We start from the raw sequence: 15,280 nt of genomic DNA on the forward strand, positions 1-15,280 counted from the left end.
TCTATCCCTCACGGGGCCTGCTCACTAAGAGATTTAAAACCTACAGGAAGACCAAAACTGGGCACATGTGTAGTTCATTGTCATGCTACCTAATGCATGGCAATCTTGAGTATTTGAGAAGGTGAATTAAAGACATACTCTGCACACATTCTGTGGAATCCAATTCTTAAAAGATTAAAGATTAGATTCCTTAAAGAAACAATTGTTGAGACATCCAGGAATGAGGCTGATGTTCTGATTCAACCACAGGCTGTATTTTGTAATTCTTTTAAACACTTAATATCCAGCTCATGGTAGCCTCTCAATGATTGTATAATGGTTATAAAATACAAACTGAAGAAATCTGTGTCTATCTGCAATTTTTAAAAAACCCTCAAATCCCTACTGTGGGACACAGAGGTTCTGTTTCATACCGACTCTTCCAACAGCTGATGTAATAGCTCTTCAAGGGGCACAATACTGTGAATACTGCTACAAAAGATACAAGACCATCCGAATGTTAGGAAATATACCAATGGCAGCTTATTTTTTTAATGGACTGTAATAAACATTAAAGGTAAAATTTTTAAAGGGTTGTAAAATCCAGCTTACCCTATACATCATTCAATTCAGAAGTTCAAGTCTAATAATTATCCTAGAGTTTGGGGGAGAGCAGAGACACCATCTAGACCTTGAACCCAAGGTTGGGAAGTTCATGCTTAATCTCATGGGCAATTACTTTATTCTTTGCAACAAGAGATTACATCATCATCTCATTTAGCTTGGTTTGCACAGCTGCAACAGGCAACTATGATCACAAAATTACCTGCTTTGTGTCCCTTTTAATTTGGCTCAACGGTGTTTTCCTATGCAGTTTCCTTGATCTGGACATAGGTGTGCGCACTTTCATTTAATCTAACGTGGCACCTGTTTCTGAACCTAAGCATGAGATCAATTTAACCTTGACTATAAACCTGTTACAGATGTCATTTTTAGAGATTTCTTTTTAGAGTTGCCTTGGCAAAAGCAGGCAAGTTAATAAACCTTTTCTGAGGTCAAGAAAAAATTGACTAAAACGTGAGGGAAAGTGGAACCTGAACCAAAGGGGAGTTTCATTTGAACAAAATAGTGATGGAATGCAAATTGCCATTATTAATATCTACCAAATGTTTGTGGGGTGCTATGCCTTGTCAAGACTGTGTGAAGTATAGGTCTATTTAAGGCGCTTGCCTGTAACATACCTAAAGAAGAGATCATAAGGACTTTAGAAGGTCTTTGTAGACTTGAAATTCCAAGAAATTGGGCCTAACTGTGAATTCTAGGGCTCAATGGTGCTGTTACTATCCTAATACACTCCCCAAGGCAGCAGCTGCTCCCGAAACTCATCGCCTTTCTCCCCTAGACACACAGCTAGGCTACATCTCTCAGCCTCTTTTGACGTTTTCTGTAGTAATATCACAGAGTTCTGGCCAATGGAGTGTGGGCAGAGTAACATATGTCACACCTACACCTGTCCCTGAAACCTCTCCCAAGCAATTCTCCATTCCCTCTCTTGCCTCCCCCCATTCACTAGTTAGATGTCAGCACCAGGGAAGGCTTTAGAAATGTTGAGGATGGAGTCTCTGTTAGCTGGGGTCCCTGAACAACGACCGGGAGCAGTCATCTCCACTCTTTCCTGCTGCCAAAACTGAGCTACGTGAGAGTGAGAAGTACATTTTCATTGCATTAACCCCCTGAGAGTTAGGAGTTTATTAGTTACAGCAGGCAGCATTACCTTAACTATTAAAGCTCTCCAGGAGGTCGGTCTTCTCTCAATAAAAAGGGGCCTTGCTTTGCCAAACTGTACCCAAGAAAATCCTGTCCTAAAATGCAAAATTAAACACCTGGGCACATCCTTTCCCCTGGGTCTTGTTGGGAGGCAGCAGGATGCAGAAGAGCTAAAATTTGGGCCATTGTAAGCAAATGGACCCATTTTTATTTTCCTACATTTGCTAGGGGTAAAAAGTCTTCTTGCCTATCACTTCTGCTCTTAATACTAAAACAAACAAACAAACCCAAAAAGCAAACCAAAAAACCCAACAGTGAGGAAATAATCTATAAACATGAAAGGGAAACTCCAGCAATTATGTGAATATCTTGGAGTCCGCTGGATTCATTTTCAATGTCTCTCACAGTCTAACCTTTGCATACCATCCTTGCTGTCTAGAAATTACAGAATTTTTGGATTAGAAAAGGCCTAAAAATCAATTAAAAATCTAGGAAAGGAAACTGTCACCAGGCACATACCTGAGATCAGAGATCCTAAGTGGTAGAGTTAGGATTACAAACTCAGGTTCCTACACTGAGAAGAGTGCTTTACTTCTTGCATTTCAATAACTAATCTCCAGCCACCAGTCTCTGCCATCTTAATCAATCTGCCCAATGCACCCAAACTGACCCCATCTAAACCCTGGCTTTGGCCATGTTGCTTCCTTCCTCCAATGACTCCCAGGCTCCTGAGTGCCCACAGGATGCCCTCCAAATGCCTTCACCTGGTCATCAAGCTCCTTCACGCCCAAGCTGCCTTTCCCACCATGCCTCCCACTCAAGGTCCTCCACACTTTTCTAAGCTATAAGTTTAAGATGGCACACGTGATCAATGAACCGTGAAAGCTGGCAATACATGAAGAGACTTTAGTGTAACCAAATAAAATGGAGACTGAAGTTACACCGACACAGGCAATGATACGTGTAATCATCATCGTGCTATGGAGTAATTATGTATAACTGATTGTAATTAGTATTTCTTTTGCACAGCTAAAACCTGGTACTGCTGGGTTTACTGTCGAGAGGGTGGGAGAAAACTTGGAATGTGAAATTGATGAGATGCAGCTCGGAAAGGCAGCCAGTTCCTTGCTCTCCATCCTTCTTCAGCAAGAAGTGCTCAGAACCAACAGTTCCAGGATTGAGACCCATAAAATTCAACAGAAATAGGAACGTCCAGAGACAGAAAGACCTGAGGTGCAAATCCCAACTCTACAACTCACTAGGCAAGTTATTTAAGTATTCAACATTGATTCTCAGTTTCCTCCTCTGAAAAATGGGCACAAAAATACCTATTGGTCATGGCATGAGAGTGTGAAAAAATGCATGTAATACATCTGGCACAGGCCTGGAGTACAGTGTGCACTTCATAAATGGAAGTTATTAACATCTCTTCCCTGCCGCCCTGCCATCCCCTCCCCCTGGCTCCCAAGCAGGTTTGGACCCCAGCCCTGCCCACAAGTGGAAATCTGATGTGTTAACTATTGGCTCACGTCTTCTCCCAAGCATCCTGTCTGTGGCTAAAGCTAGGTTGGGAGTTGGGAGAGATGAAAGCACAGAAGTGAGGGAATGAGATAATGTTAGTCCTTTTGGAGGGCAGGCTTGCAAGGGCATGGTCGCTAACACGGGATGGGGAGGAAGGGAGGGAGGAAGCAGCAAAGCAAAGGCAGTAAGAAGTCCAAGGACAATCTCGGCGGCACTACAGCCGTGTCCACAGCTGCCTCTGGCCCTGTTTTACTGCCAAAGCCTAGCTATCCTTTCACTCTTGCCAAGGCTCCTGTCCCCGCATCTCACTTGCTGTCCTGAGGGTGATGGGGAAAAGGCAAGTGCTGAAGAGGCCCTCTGCTATCGTGGAAAGGGGAGGTCAGCTCCTAATGCGGCTAGTTATAATTCTGAATCAATTTTCTATTCATTCCACATGTTGTTATCAAACATCCCACACCAGGTGCCAAGCTGAGCCCAACCCCCGCCAGGAGACTGGGTTCTACAGTGGGCCCGACACTAACACAGGTGTGATATGGGTTACATAAGACGTTCCCCCCATAGAACACTAGTCTATGGGGAAATAGTTTCCAAGCTCTAAATGAGTGACTTGGAAAAGAACTTTGGAAACATAGAATGTACATAGTAGGGTGGTAAATTAAGGATAGACATAGCAAGACAAGTGTAGGAAGCATTTCTGCTTCTCCTCGGGAAGCATGACATTTTTTTCAACTATTCGTGTTTGGTGCACAGCAGAAAGTAATCAAAAGTCTCCCCTGCCAACAGATGTAATTTCCTAAAAAACAACCTAATCTCATTGAATCTCCTCTGAATAGAGACCATGCTGGCTGTCTACTGCTCACTGGCTGCTGTTTAAACTCCTTAACATGCTATTCCAGGTCTTGTGCAAACGGACCTGATACCTACCTTTCCTCTCTGGCCTGCCCCATTTCATCCGAGGCTCTGGCCACAGTTCCTTCCTTGAGCATATGCAAAACTCCCTCATACTGCTGAGCACTTTCACAAGCTTGCTGCCCTTCTATCTGACTTGCCTTTCCCACAGGCCTCCCCTCTTTCTTTTTCCCCTTAATATGAAGAGGGAAGTCTATTTCTGCATGGTTAACTTTAGAAAGGAATCATTTATAAACTGGGTCCTTCGTGGGCTATTTCAGAAAAGGTTTTGCACACTTCAGTGTGGGAGGCCAGAGCACCCAACCTGATAGCCCAGTAGAGACAATCAAAAAATGGATGATTAAGGAAATACAATTAGGGAGCTACTAAATCCTCTCAAATACAAGCAAAGCCTAATCCAGTAGGTAAGCCCACAGGCAGCCAGTGGGATAGGCCAGTTTCTCCTCTGCCACACAAGCAGCCCATATTTAAACCTGTTGTTTTATATATATATATATATTTTTTTTTAAGTCAACTGATCATTCCTATAAATGTGTAATAAATTTGTTCAGGAGGAAAGAGATTAAGCCTGTGATTTCCATCAGCAGAAGTTTAATATTTATCAAGGCACCGATTGATAGGGTGAAGGAAATCATATTTTGAGGGAAGTGGTTCCTGAACGATAAATATGCTAAAATAAATTTCAAACACAGTTTTGGAAGCGTGAAAACAAAACATACTTGCCATATATATTAAGAGAAAAGAAGTTGCAACAAGGATTATATACTTTTAAATGGAAAAAATATTTGCAAAGGTAGATGAGCTTGAGAACGTTTCAGATGCACACAAAAGTCCCCCCTCCCACGAGTAGATTCTTGTAATTGATGCTAGCACACAGTTTGAATGGGAACAGTTGAATCCCCCCCTGTACACTGTGCTGAGTCCCTCTTTTAAATAGAAACCAAGGGCTGTTTATTTGGTGAGGATTCAAAGAAAAAAATAAAAAGGCCATACTGGAAGTCCATTTTGCTCATCATGAATCCTACAAATTCTCCTTCCATATCCTTCATCCGTTTTCATCTTTCCTAACAGAAGACTGTCAGGGATACTCAGCTCTTGCCTAAGTCCCTACCTAAGCCATGCCAATCTTCAAACAAAAAGCAGCTTTTCACTGGAGATCTTTACTAAAAGAGTGGGTTGAAATGTCCTTACTTGAACCTAAAAGCTTAATGAGTCTTGGTGCCAAAGAGCTGGGGACAGGCCAAGCCAGTGAGGCCAGTTGTGATTTGGCAGAAAGACAAGGGAGAACCCTACATAGGAGGCCTATCAAATTCTTAACCAGTCCACTAAGGCCAAAATCAGTAAGGGCAAAAGGACCCAAGTTTGCTGAGATTTAAGTGAGCATCTGGGTTAGAGAAAGAGCTCTAGATGAAGAGCTGGAAGACACTGTGCTCTACAACCTGGGGTCTCCATCTCATCATCAACAAGGGGGTGGTGGGACAATCTGATCCAGGTTGTTCACCTACTGGAGTTACAGAGAGGATAAAATAAGGGAAGGGTTTGTGAATACTGAACAAGGTAATGACGATTGGAAGACGCCGGTCTGGAATCGCCAACCACTGGGGTGACCATGCACACACCCACACACCGATGCACGTGTGCATACATACATACATATGTACCTACGTACATACAGTTAGCTGAGGACAGTCCCAGGTTTCGTTTGTTGTTCCAGCATCTCAGCTGATTAACACCTCCTTTCACTCTCAAAAGCGTTTTGTTTGATATATGGTCACCTCACTACTGAGCCACTGGGTCTAACTAATCTCATCTCCTTATCAATAGTTGAGGAAAATACTCCATGTGTAGTTTGTATTAGATAAGGTCTCTAACAATAGCCTATTGAAATGATGCAAAAGCATGAGCCAGAGCTCAGACCATCAAGGCAAATCATGATCAGTTGATTGGCAGTTCCCAGAGATGGTTATTAACTGCCAAAGGTCTCCAGCGCCCCCCTCTACCAGTGAGACAGGACTTTTAGGAGCTGACCTCTGCCAGGGCCATGCGATACAAGTGACCTCCAGCTCCTTAGAAGTCTTCTTCGCTCCCTTGGTTTCCACGACACCACGCTCCCTGGGTTTCCTCTCGTCTCTCTGATAGCCTCTTTGTGAGCTTCTCTTCCTCTCATCTCTGACCAGGGAGAAGAATTCCTCAAACTGGGACCTGGTTCTGCTGCTTTCTTGATGTGATCTTTCCCTTAGAGAGACTGTCATATATCACATCTTAACCCTGATGTCCACCAATGGCTGGCAAGTCCAATTCGAGTAAGTTAAATCCATCATCTCACTCCTAAGTTCTGCCTTTGTCCCCAGTAGCCTACAGGACTCTGCCTGAGTGGACTGTCTGTACCCTAACCTCAGTCTGCCCAAACTGAAATCATGGCCTCTCCCACCAAAGAAAGGACCCCTTCCGAGTTGCAGAAAGGGCCCACCCTGCTTGTCATTAACAACTGAAACGCGGAAGTGATTTTTTAGTCTTTTCTTTCATTCATCTATCCCTCTACCCTACCAAGTCCTGTCGATCTCTTTTAAATTCCTCTTGTTTTCACTGCTCTGGAGATCATACCCAAAGCTCCTTTTGTGGTTTCAAGGCCCTGTACAATCTTGAACCTGCCTACTTCCCTTTTTCATCCATCCTCATCTCATATCATCGTCCTCCCTGTTTTCTACATTTTCGCCAAGTAAGTCTTCTTGCAACTCCTCTAGTGCATGGAGCTTCTATCTTAAGAATCTCAAACATGTTATTCTCTCAGCTAGAACATGTTTCCTCCCTCCTTTCACCTCTCTTCCCTCTTTCTGGGCCAATTTCTGCTCTTCGTTCAGGTCTCTACCTACATGTCACTTCCTCAAGGAACTCTGAGGTTAACATACCACATGGCGTCAGGATTTAGATTCCAGATCTGATCAGGGTGTCCCTGTTACCCGATGTTATGGCATAGTTTATTAGTGTCTATAGTAACTTGCCACACCTGTAAGCAGGTTCTTAAAAAGGTTAATTAGATGAAGAAAGAGACACCTCTGGCCCCCGACCCCCAGCCAGGCAGATCTCCCCTATGTTTGCCAAACACATCATCCTTATTTCTGTCCCCAAACCTTTCCCCTGCTCCTGTTCCTGTGTAGTCTGCCCTCTCTTTCCCTCAGCCTATTCTCACCTTAAGTAAAGATGTAACATCTCTCCAATAACTGTCTCCCAAACAACAACAATCTCACCTTGTTTAACTTCTATTAAATTGGGGGATTAAATCTTAGTCACTTTTGCATTTACTCATACACTGGTTTACACAGTAACAACTGCTTTGTGTGTGTGTCAATGCCCAAGCCCATTATAAAACTCTTGAAGATCAAGGATCAAGCCTTACATTCCCTTTTTATGCCCCTCGGTGCCTAGCGTGGGGCTGTGCAGAACAGAGTGGGTATCCAGTAAGTCCTCCATGTGACAAAATGTCTCCACGGAAAGCTACGCCATCAACTCCCAACCTGTCCTAGAAGATGAGTGCATATCCATGGCACACCACATCTTATGTTGAAATCAGGACAAGAATCTAAGACAAGCCCTCCTTCTTAGAATAAGCAGCTCATTCATCAGCAATGATATAGACAAGTATTTGCCAACAGATTTCTTATCTTCAGAAAATTATTTCAGCAACATAAGAACTGAGACAAAAATCCACTGAGACATTCTTTATTGGTCACTTATTTGCAGACCAACATACTCGGACTCTGCATTCCATCAAAACGTGTCTGCAGAACAAACCCCAGAAGTTCACTTCTATGACTCCTAAGAAGATAGAGCTATAATGGAGAATCTTATAGGTAAAGAAAGCAGATACTTCCATCTGTTGAACTCCCAGTCTTCAGGGATGGGTCCATTCTTTATGTAAAATTGTGTGTGTGTGTGTGTGTGTGTGTGTGTGTGTGTGTGTGTGTGTGTGTGTGTGTGTGAAGGAGAGGGAGGGGTAGAGTGTGAAGGGAAGGAGAGGAGAGGAGAAGGGAGAGAAACAGAGGATGATACTGATGATGACAGCAAAAAATTGGGAGAAAGTTAATGATCTAATGAGGATTAAATTACCTACGTAGAACTTTACTACTGGACTTAATTTATCCAACAGCCATTTGTAACAGATGTATTGTGTGCCAGACCAGTGTCCAAGGGGGGAAATTCAAAGATAAATAGAAGAGGTCTTCAGGAAGCTTTCAATCTGGTACAGGAAGGAGGCGCGGGATAAAGAGGTCGAGCACTGTGATAACAGCTAGTGCGGAGGCTGTACAGGTACTTAGACGCCAGGGAGGAACCCACTAACCCTGCCCAGAGGGGTCTGGAACAGCTTCCCAGAGAAAGAAACCACAACATACTGGAGAGAGCAGGAGGAAATGACGTCACCACAGAGGTCAAGGTCACTGTTTTCAAAACAATCACTCTCAGCCTTGAGCTCTGCCAACCACAGTTCATTATTCACAGATGATCAAGTCTGTAAGGGACCCAAATGTTCTTGCCCAGTTTTTGATCACAGGCTAGGCAAAAGGAGCTAGGAAGTAAGCCTCCAGTTGGTTCATCCTGTGGCTTGTTGGCAGACCAGTGAGAGAGCTGATGGGTACACAATGACACAGAGTTGTACTGACTATGTCATATTTATAATTGACTTTAGGCCTATTTCCAACAATAATAATGAAAATGGCGAGTGATCCAGGGTGCCAGCCCAGCACCAGACACCGCTGAGCGGTTCACATATTCTCTCACTGGAATCTCTCAAGTATCTTATGAGGTATGAATTTCCCCCATTTCATGGACAAAAGGAGAAAAGCTAACATTTAAGTGCCTGCTATGTTGCAAGCACTAAAGAGTTTATACACATTATCAATTCATTTACTCCTCTGAACAGCCCAATGAATTAGGTGTAATTATATCTGGTTTTACAGATGAGGAAACTGGGGTTCAGGGAGGTGAGGTAACTTGCCTAAGGACACACAGGAGGCAAATCTAGGATCTGGACTGGCCACTAGGTTGAAGCATATGAAATCACATTCTCTGACTGGTTTTGTTTTACTAATACAACAAGTTCATTGGATTCAACCTAGGAGTTCCCAAATCCATTCACTTTCCACTATGCTCTCCATAAACAGATTTGAACTGGCTTTTGTTAAATATATATTCTTGGACAGTAACCAAAAAGAATGAAAAGGGTGAGGCACGGATGCGAAACCAAACCACAGAGAACAAAGGAGAGCGTATACACTGCAACTAGATGCAATTATTATTATTATCATTTTACTATATTAACTTTATCTCTTTCTGTCTATGCCTCTTTCTTCCTGAAGCATTTGCATATAGTTGTAGGGTATATGGATTATCATTACATTTTTCTTGTCACTTCTCTATAAGTTTAAAATTTTTCAAAATAAAAAGTTGGCGGGTTGGGGTGGACTTGTAAAGAGACTCATGAGAAAACCTTTCTTGAAAAGGTATTTGATTTCCCCAAATAGCGCTTTGCACTGCCCAAACTACTTAACTTTATGAGGGTAAACAATTCACATCCAAAATTAAGTCCGTAGTCCTCATGGGCTGGCAAACTTTTTCTGTAAAGGACCAACAGGTAGTAAACATTTTTAGGCTCTGTGAGCCCCATACAAACTCTTGCTTTGTTTCGATTTGTTTTGTTTTTAGTTTACAACTCTTTTAAAATGTAAAAACCGTTCTTAGCAAGAAGGAAGGCCTGCACAAAAACAGGACATGGGCCAGAATTTGCCAACTCCTGATATAGATGGAATTCCATAGCGTTCTATCTATATAATAAAGTCTTAGGAAAACAAGTCAGAAACTTTCCTTTCTGGAATATTTCACAACAGTCTCGTTGATCTGGGTGCGGGGAACTAGCTGACAGTTATCCCTGGCTCCATACTGGGAGTGGTTTCCTTAGGGAATAGTCTTTGTAGCTTTTCTTTTAAACTCTTAAGTCCCCAAGTACACAATGCAGTATTCATTTAACATTTCTAAAAGCATGACACTTGTCACACAGTTGCAGCTTTGTCAAACTTTGACCCTAGACCATTTATTTAATGCTCAGCGGAGAGCTCACATCGTTTGAGCATTTAACCTCCAAACTTCAACTACACACAGTTGGCAAAAACAACAGAGGAAGAGAGAGACGGTTAGAGCAAAAATACATCTACTATAATTCTATCTGGCACATGCACTCTATTTTATTCTTGCTGTTATACATTTATGCATAAGTATTACTGCTTTCGGGGGTACATGTGCAAGGGCAAGTGTACTGCATTTCACAGGTGAAGTAAAAGAGCTCCCAAGGCGATTCTGAGGCTACTCAATTTCCATCTTATATGCTGCCTGGAGGTGCCAGTTTTTTCTCTCTCCTATCTCTGTAGTCTTTAGTACAGGTCCACCAACCTCATCTGTCGCCATCAAGTTTTGACAGCTCTTACCTAAGAATACTGAAACCCCTACACTGTCTGCCGACCATAGCCTCCTACCCCCTCAGCTCTCTCATGCCCTCCCTCTCACTGGACTTGCCTTCTTGTCTTAAGAGGGTCCACCAGGCCCCTGATGCTTATATTTTTCCAAGACCATCAACTCCGCACAGTCCTCCTTCTTCCTCTGTCCAGCTGAGACACCGTGGTTACCCTCTGTACTGCATTTCTCCCCAAACTCTAGGTTTTCTGGCACCAACTCCATCCTACTGCCACCACCCAACCTCTTGCTTTTCTCCCCCATTAAAATCCCAACTCTGAACACAGGACAATGATTAAGAGCAAAAGCAAAGGAATCAGACTTCTGAATTTAAATCTTTCTCATCTGGTACAACCTTAGCCTAGTTATTTAACACTCTGTACCTCAGTTACTTGCTCTGAAAAATGGGTATCATAATAGTCCTTATAGGCCACAGGTAAGTTTAGAATCAGGCTGGTAAGAGGAAAACCAGACCCCAGGCCCAGAATATGCCCTTCTGTTTGAGAAGAACTGTGAGGTTTTTTTCAGACTCATAAACAACCACGATATATTTTTTAACATCTTTATTGGGGTATAATTGCTTTACAGTGGTGTGTTAGTTTCTGCTGTATAACAAAGTGAATCAGCTATACATATATATGTATCCCCATATCTCTTCCCTCTTGCGTCTCCCTCCCTCCCACCCTCCCTATCCCGCCCCTCTAGGCGGTCACAAAGCACCGAGCTGATCTCCCTGTGCTATGCGCCTGCTTCCCACTAGCTATCTAGTTTACATGTGGTAGTGTATATAAGTCCATGTCACTCACTCACTTCGTCCCAGCTTACCTTTCCCCCTCCCCGTGTTCTCAAGTCCATTCTCTACGAACCAGGACATTTTCAGTGAACAAAGAGGATGGTGTTTCTCCACGACTGCAACCAACATTTACAGCCGATCCAACTCAGAAGAGGTAAACTGCCAGTTTTCAAAATTTGAAAATATAGAGAGTTCTTATGTTTTCAAGTATTGCTACACGGGTGGTGGTTGAGAGTTAGAACTTCTTAATCACCAGCATCCACAAAACTCTCTCTCGTTCTAGAGAGTGGCACAGTCTTAGGTTTTCTCATCTACTCTTTCTCATCTACACTTTCCTTAGACTCTCCAAACTGGGTTTCCTGCCTTTCAGGCCCTACCATCAGCCCACCCCATGCCTGGAACAGTGCAAGTCCCCCTCCTTGTCAGATCAGTCTCTGGATACAAGTCCTGGCAAAACACACTTGCTAATCTCAGTCTGCAGCAGCCCAATACACTTCGGTTCAGATCACACTTAGCCACGCCCCCATCCCTGACAAAAAGGAGAGGGAGATCTTCTTCCTCCATTGTCCTGACCTTCGGTGCATTCAGCTCCTGAGTCATACTTCTGTCTCTCATTGTGCTGTGGGCCCTACACTTAGAACTTTGTCTGCATCTTGTTTGTCTGGCTGCTGTCCCAGCCTTCTCTCCAAGGCTCGGCTGGGACTCATGCTGCTGGCTTTCAGGCCAACAGTGCAGTTCATTCCACCTTCACAAACTCTGCACCAGGACTGCTAGATGGAGTCCCACGGGGAAGCCAGGACTTGACCCTGGGCCTCAGACTCCTTCAAATATGCCAGGGCGTCTAATCCTCTGTGGTTAGAGGAGTTAAACAATAACTCACTTGTCCTGGGTTTTATCCTACCTACCCAGACAGTAACATTTGTCCACTTCCTCTGTGTTGGCCATTTCCCTCAGCTCACCCGCAGGCTGTCAGCAGTCAAAACCCTCTATTTATTTAAAGAGGCTCCTGGTTATAATCTGTGCCTCCATGCTGTCTAACCATACTATTTCCTAACCATGGCCTGGACCTAAACCCCACCTCTCCACCTCTAAACAACCCAAACATTCATTAATGTGTTTGTAAAAGGCCAACAGTTCGTGCCACTCCACACGAGAGACTCCATCCTCCAACTCAGCATCAACTAGGTAAGAAACAAAGTCCATGTGGGCAGATGTCTCTGGATCCAAAGCCTTGTCTTCAGACAAGCCTACCTCATCCAAAGGCAGGCAAGCAATATTACTCTATAACAGATTTACTCATATGATGGAGAGGTGGACGCCCGTAAGAATCTTTGGAGCTAATGTTAGGAAAACAAAAGTTGGTACCAAAGACCCACTTCAACAGACTTAAGAGAGCATGATGCACATAAATTACATCAGATTCTGGCTCATCTGTTAACATCAGGAGAGGGCTGAGCCCAGAATCATTGGAGGACTAGGTGCTAGAACACAAGAGAAGTATTTAGAGCCTGTCTGAGATTGTCTCTGTGAGATGTTAAACTAATTATGGTTTACCTAAGAGATGAGCTCTGATTTAGATTTAATAAAGGGAAAAGAGGTGGTGCGGAAAGTAAAGTATGAGAAGAGGGGAGAGACTCCACAGGAAAGAAGGTATGGAAACAGAAATCAGGGGATGTACAGGCTTCCCTGGTGGCACAGTGGTTAAGAATCCACCTGCCAATGCAGGGGGATCTTCTGGGAAGATCCCACATGCCGCCGAGCAACTAAGCCCATGCGCCACAACCACTGAGCCTGCTCTCTAGAACCCGTGAGCCACAACTACTGAGCCCGCGTACCACAACTACTGAAGCCCGCGCACCTAGAGCCCATGCTCCGCAACAAGAGAAGCCACCACAATGAGAAGCCCGCGCACCACAACGAAGAGTAGCCTCCACTCGCTGCAACTAGAGAAAACCCGCGTGCAGGAACAAAGACCTAATGCAGCCAAAAATAAATAAATAAATTTATTTTAAAAAAACAAAAGAAAGAAATCAGGGGACATAAATTTCTCTTTGAAGAAAGAAAGGCAGTGGAGAGCAGAAAAAATAAACACTGACATGAACTATGTTGAAAATTGCTGCATAATAATCAACATTTGTACAGCAAATGTAATTTTTTTAAAGCACCTTATCCACAATATCCTCTTGAAATTCATGAAAAGCTTATGAAATAGGCAGGAGTTGTAAATTTTTTACTACCCCTTTAAAGAGAAACAAATGAGACTCAAGGAGGTTATATGATTTAAGGGGTGAAGAAAGGATTTGAGTCTCTAAAGCTCAGGCTCCAAAACCCCTGCTCTTTCAACTACATCGGTGGGTCTCAAACAATATTCTGCAAGTCACCAAGGTAAGAGTGCATTCTATGTGATTCCATTTATATAAAGTTCAAGATAAGGCAAAATAGATGCTATGGTGATAGAAATCAGAACAGTGCTTTTCTATAGGTGGTTGACATTGACTGGGAAGGGACATGAGAGAGTTTTGTGTTCTATATCTTTCTCAGGGTATAGGTTACATGAATGTACACAGTTTATAAAATCCATTGCGTTGTCTATCTAGGAGCTGCGCATTTCATGCATGTACATTTCAACTCAATAAAACAAAAATCAGTATCCAAATGACAGAACCTATCAAATGAATTCAAAATACAAAATCTTGATTTGAAGTTTATGTCCATCTCTCTATAAGTATTAAGGCTCTAGCTTATTTTGTGTCTGGAAACACTTCATAGAAAGCTCTTGAATCCATCATCACAGGAGCACTCTATGACAAAGCCCAGGTTCAAAACATAAAAATTGAACACTGCAGTTATTTTGTCAACAGCACAAATTAAATACATTCAAAATACCTCAGGGAAGTAGGCCTAGTGAGGAAGATTGCCTGGCATGTTTCAAGATGTTGCCAGTAAATAGAAGCCCTGCTTTTACTTGGCACAAGCTGTTTTTGTTTGGAGGGAATAAGGGGAGAAAAGCCGCTTTTTTTTTAACCACAGCTTGGTCCACAACCTTCCAATTACTTGGGCCCAAATTCCTACATTGTAAGAGTTGGTTGGAACTGAGTAGCAGCTACCAGATATTACTTCTTTAATTAATTTGAAATTGCCAAGGTCCCCACCACTCCTTACTGCCCCAAGACTACTTATCTTTACTGCCTAACCTACCTAAGTGATTTGTTTTTGAATTTCAGATTCAAACTATGAATAAATTCAAAACAAACACTAGAAGTTTTTCAGACAAACTGAATAGCATTAATGATTTTTCTTGAATAAAACCAACTGAATATAGGCTATACTTACTCGCAGAGAAGGATTCCATTTTCTAACCCTGTCCGAAAATCTTTATCACCAAAACTTCTGCCAGTTACTTGCTGGAAAAGAAAAAAAGAAAAACAGAGCATAAATTTTTCTTTTTTAATCAGGAAGCTCAGTGATTTTTTTCCAAGATATTTCAAGAGACTTGAAATAACTGGTGGCACTCCAAGAATGGGAAAAATCTGTTAGGTCTGAATTTCCTTTCCATGTGTAGCTTTGCTTAGATCAGCTAATCTAAACTTTAGGCCATTTCTTTGAAGTTTTTTTCCTATCCAATACCTTAAAAAATATCTGTTCTTCCTGATAAGGATATTACTTTTGGGGTTTGGCCATGAGAAGTCAAGGCCACAGCCTCTTTCATCCTGAGGGTCCAACCCACACTTTCAAAAAAGCCTGCAGAAAGCACCACCTAAGGGTAAAGTATCTACTTGTTAAAACATTAAGGGGGCAGAGGAGAGGAGG

General features: G+C 42.8%; 1 protein-coding gene across 14 annotated transcripts in view; it reads right to left on the minus strand.

Annotated features, from left to right (window-relative positions):
* LIMCH1 (LIM and calponin homology domains 1) overlaps positions 1-15,280 on the minus strand; it is a 349,588-nt gene that overhangs the window by 189,454 nt on the left and 144,854 nt on the right. For 12 of the 14 annotated variants that reach the window (XM_059067026.2, XM_067036161.1, XM_067036160.1 and 9 more), the window contains one exon: positions 14,804-14,874. The exons of the other annotated variants lie outside the window; for them this stretch is intronic. In XM_059067026.2, coding sequence (XP_058923009.1) covers positions 14,804-14,874 — 71 coding nt within the window. The remainder of the gene's footprint in view (positions 1-14,803; positions 14,875-15,280) is intronic. 14 annotated transcript variants of the gene reach the window in all.

Source organism: Kogia breviceps, chromosome 6 (genome assembly GCF_026419965.1).
Source record: "Kogia breviceps isolate mKogBre1 chromosome 6, mKogBre1 haplotype 1, whole genome shotgun sequence".
Taxonomy (NCBI): domain Eukaryota; kingdom Metazoa; phylum Chordata; class Mammalia; order Artiodactyla; family Physeteridae; genus Kogia; species Kogia breviceps.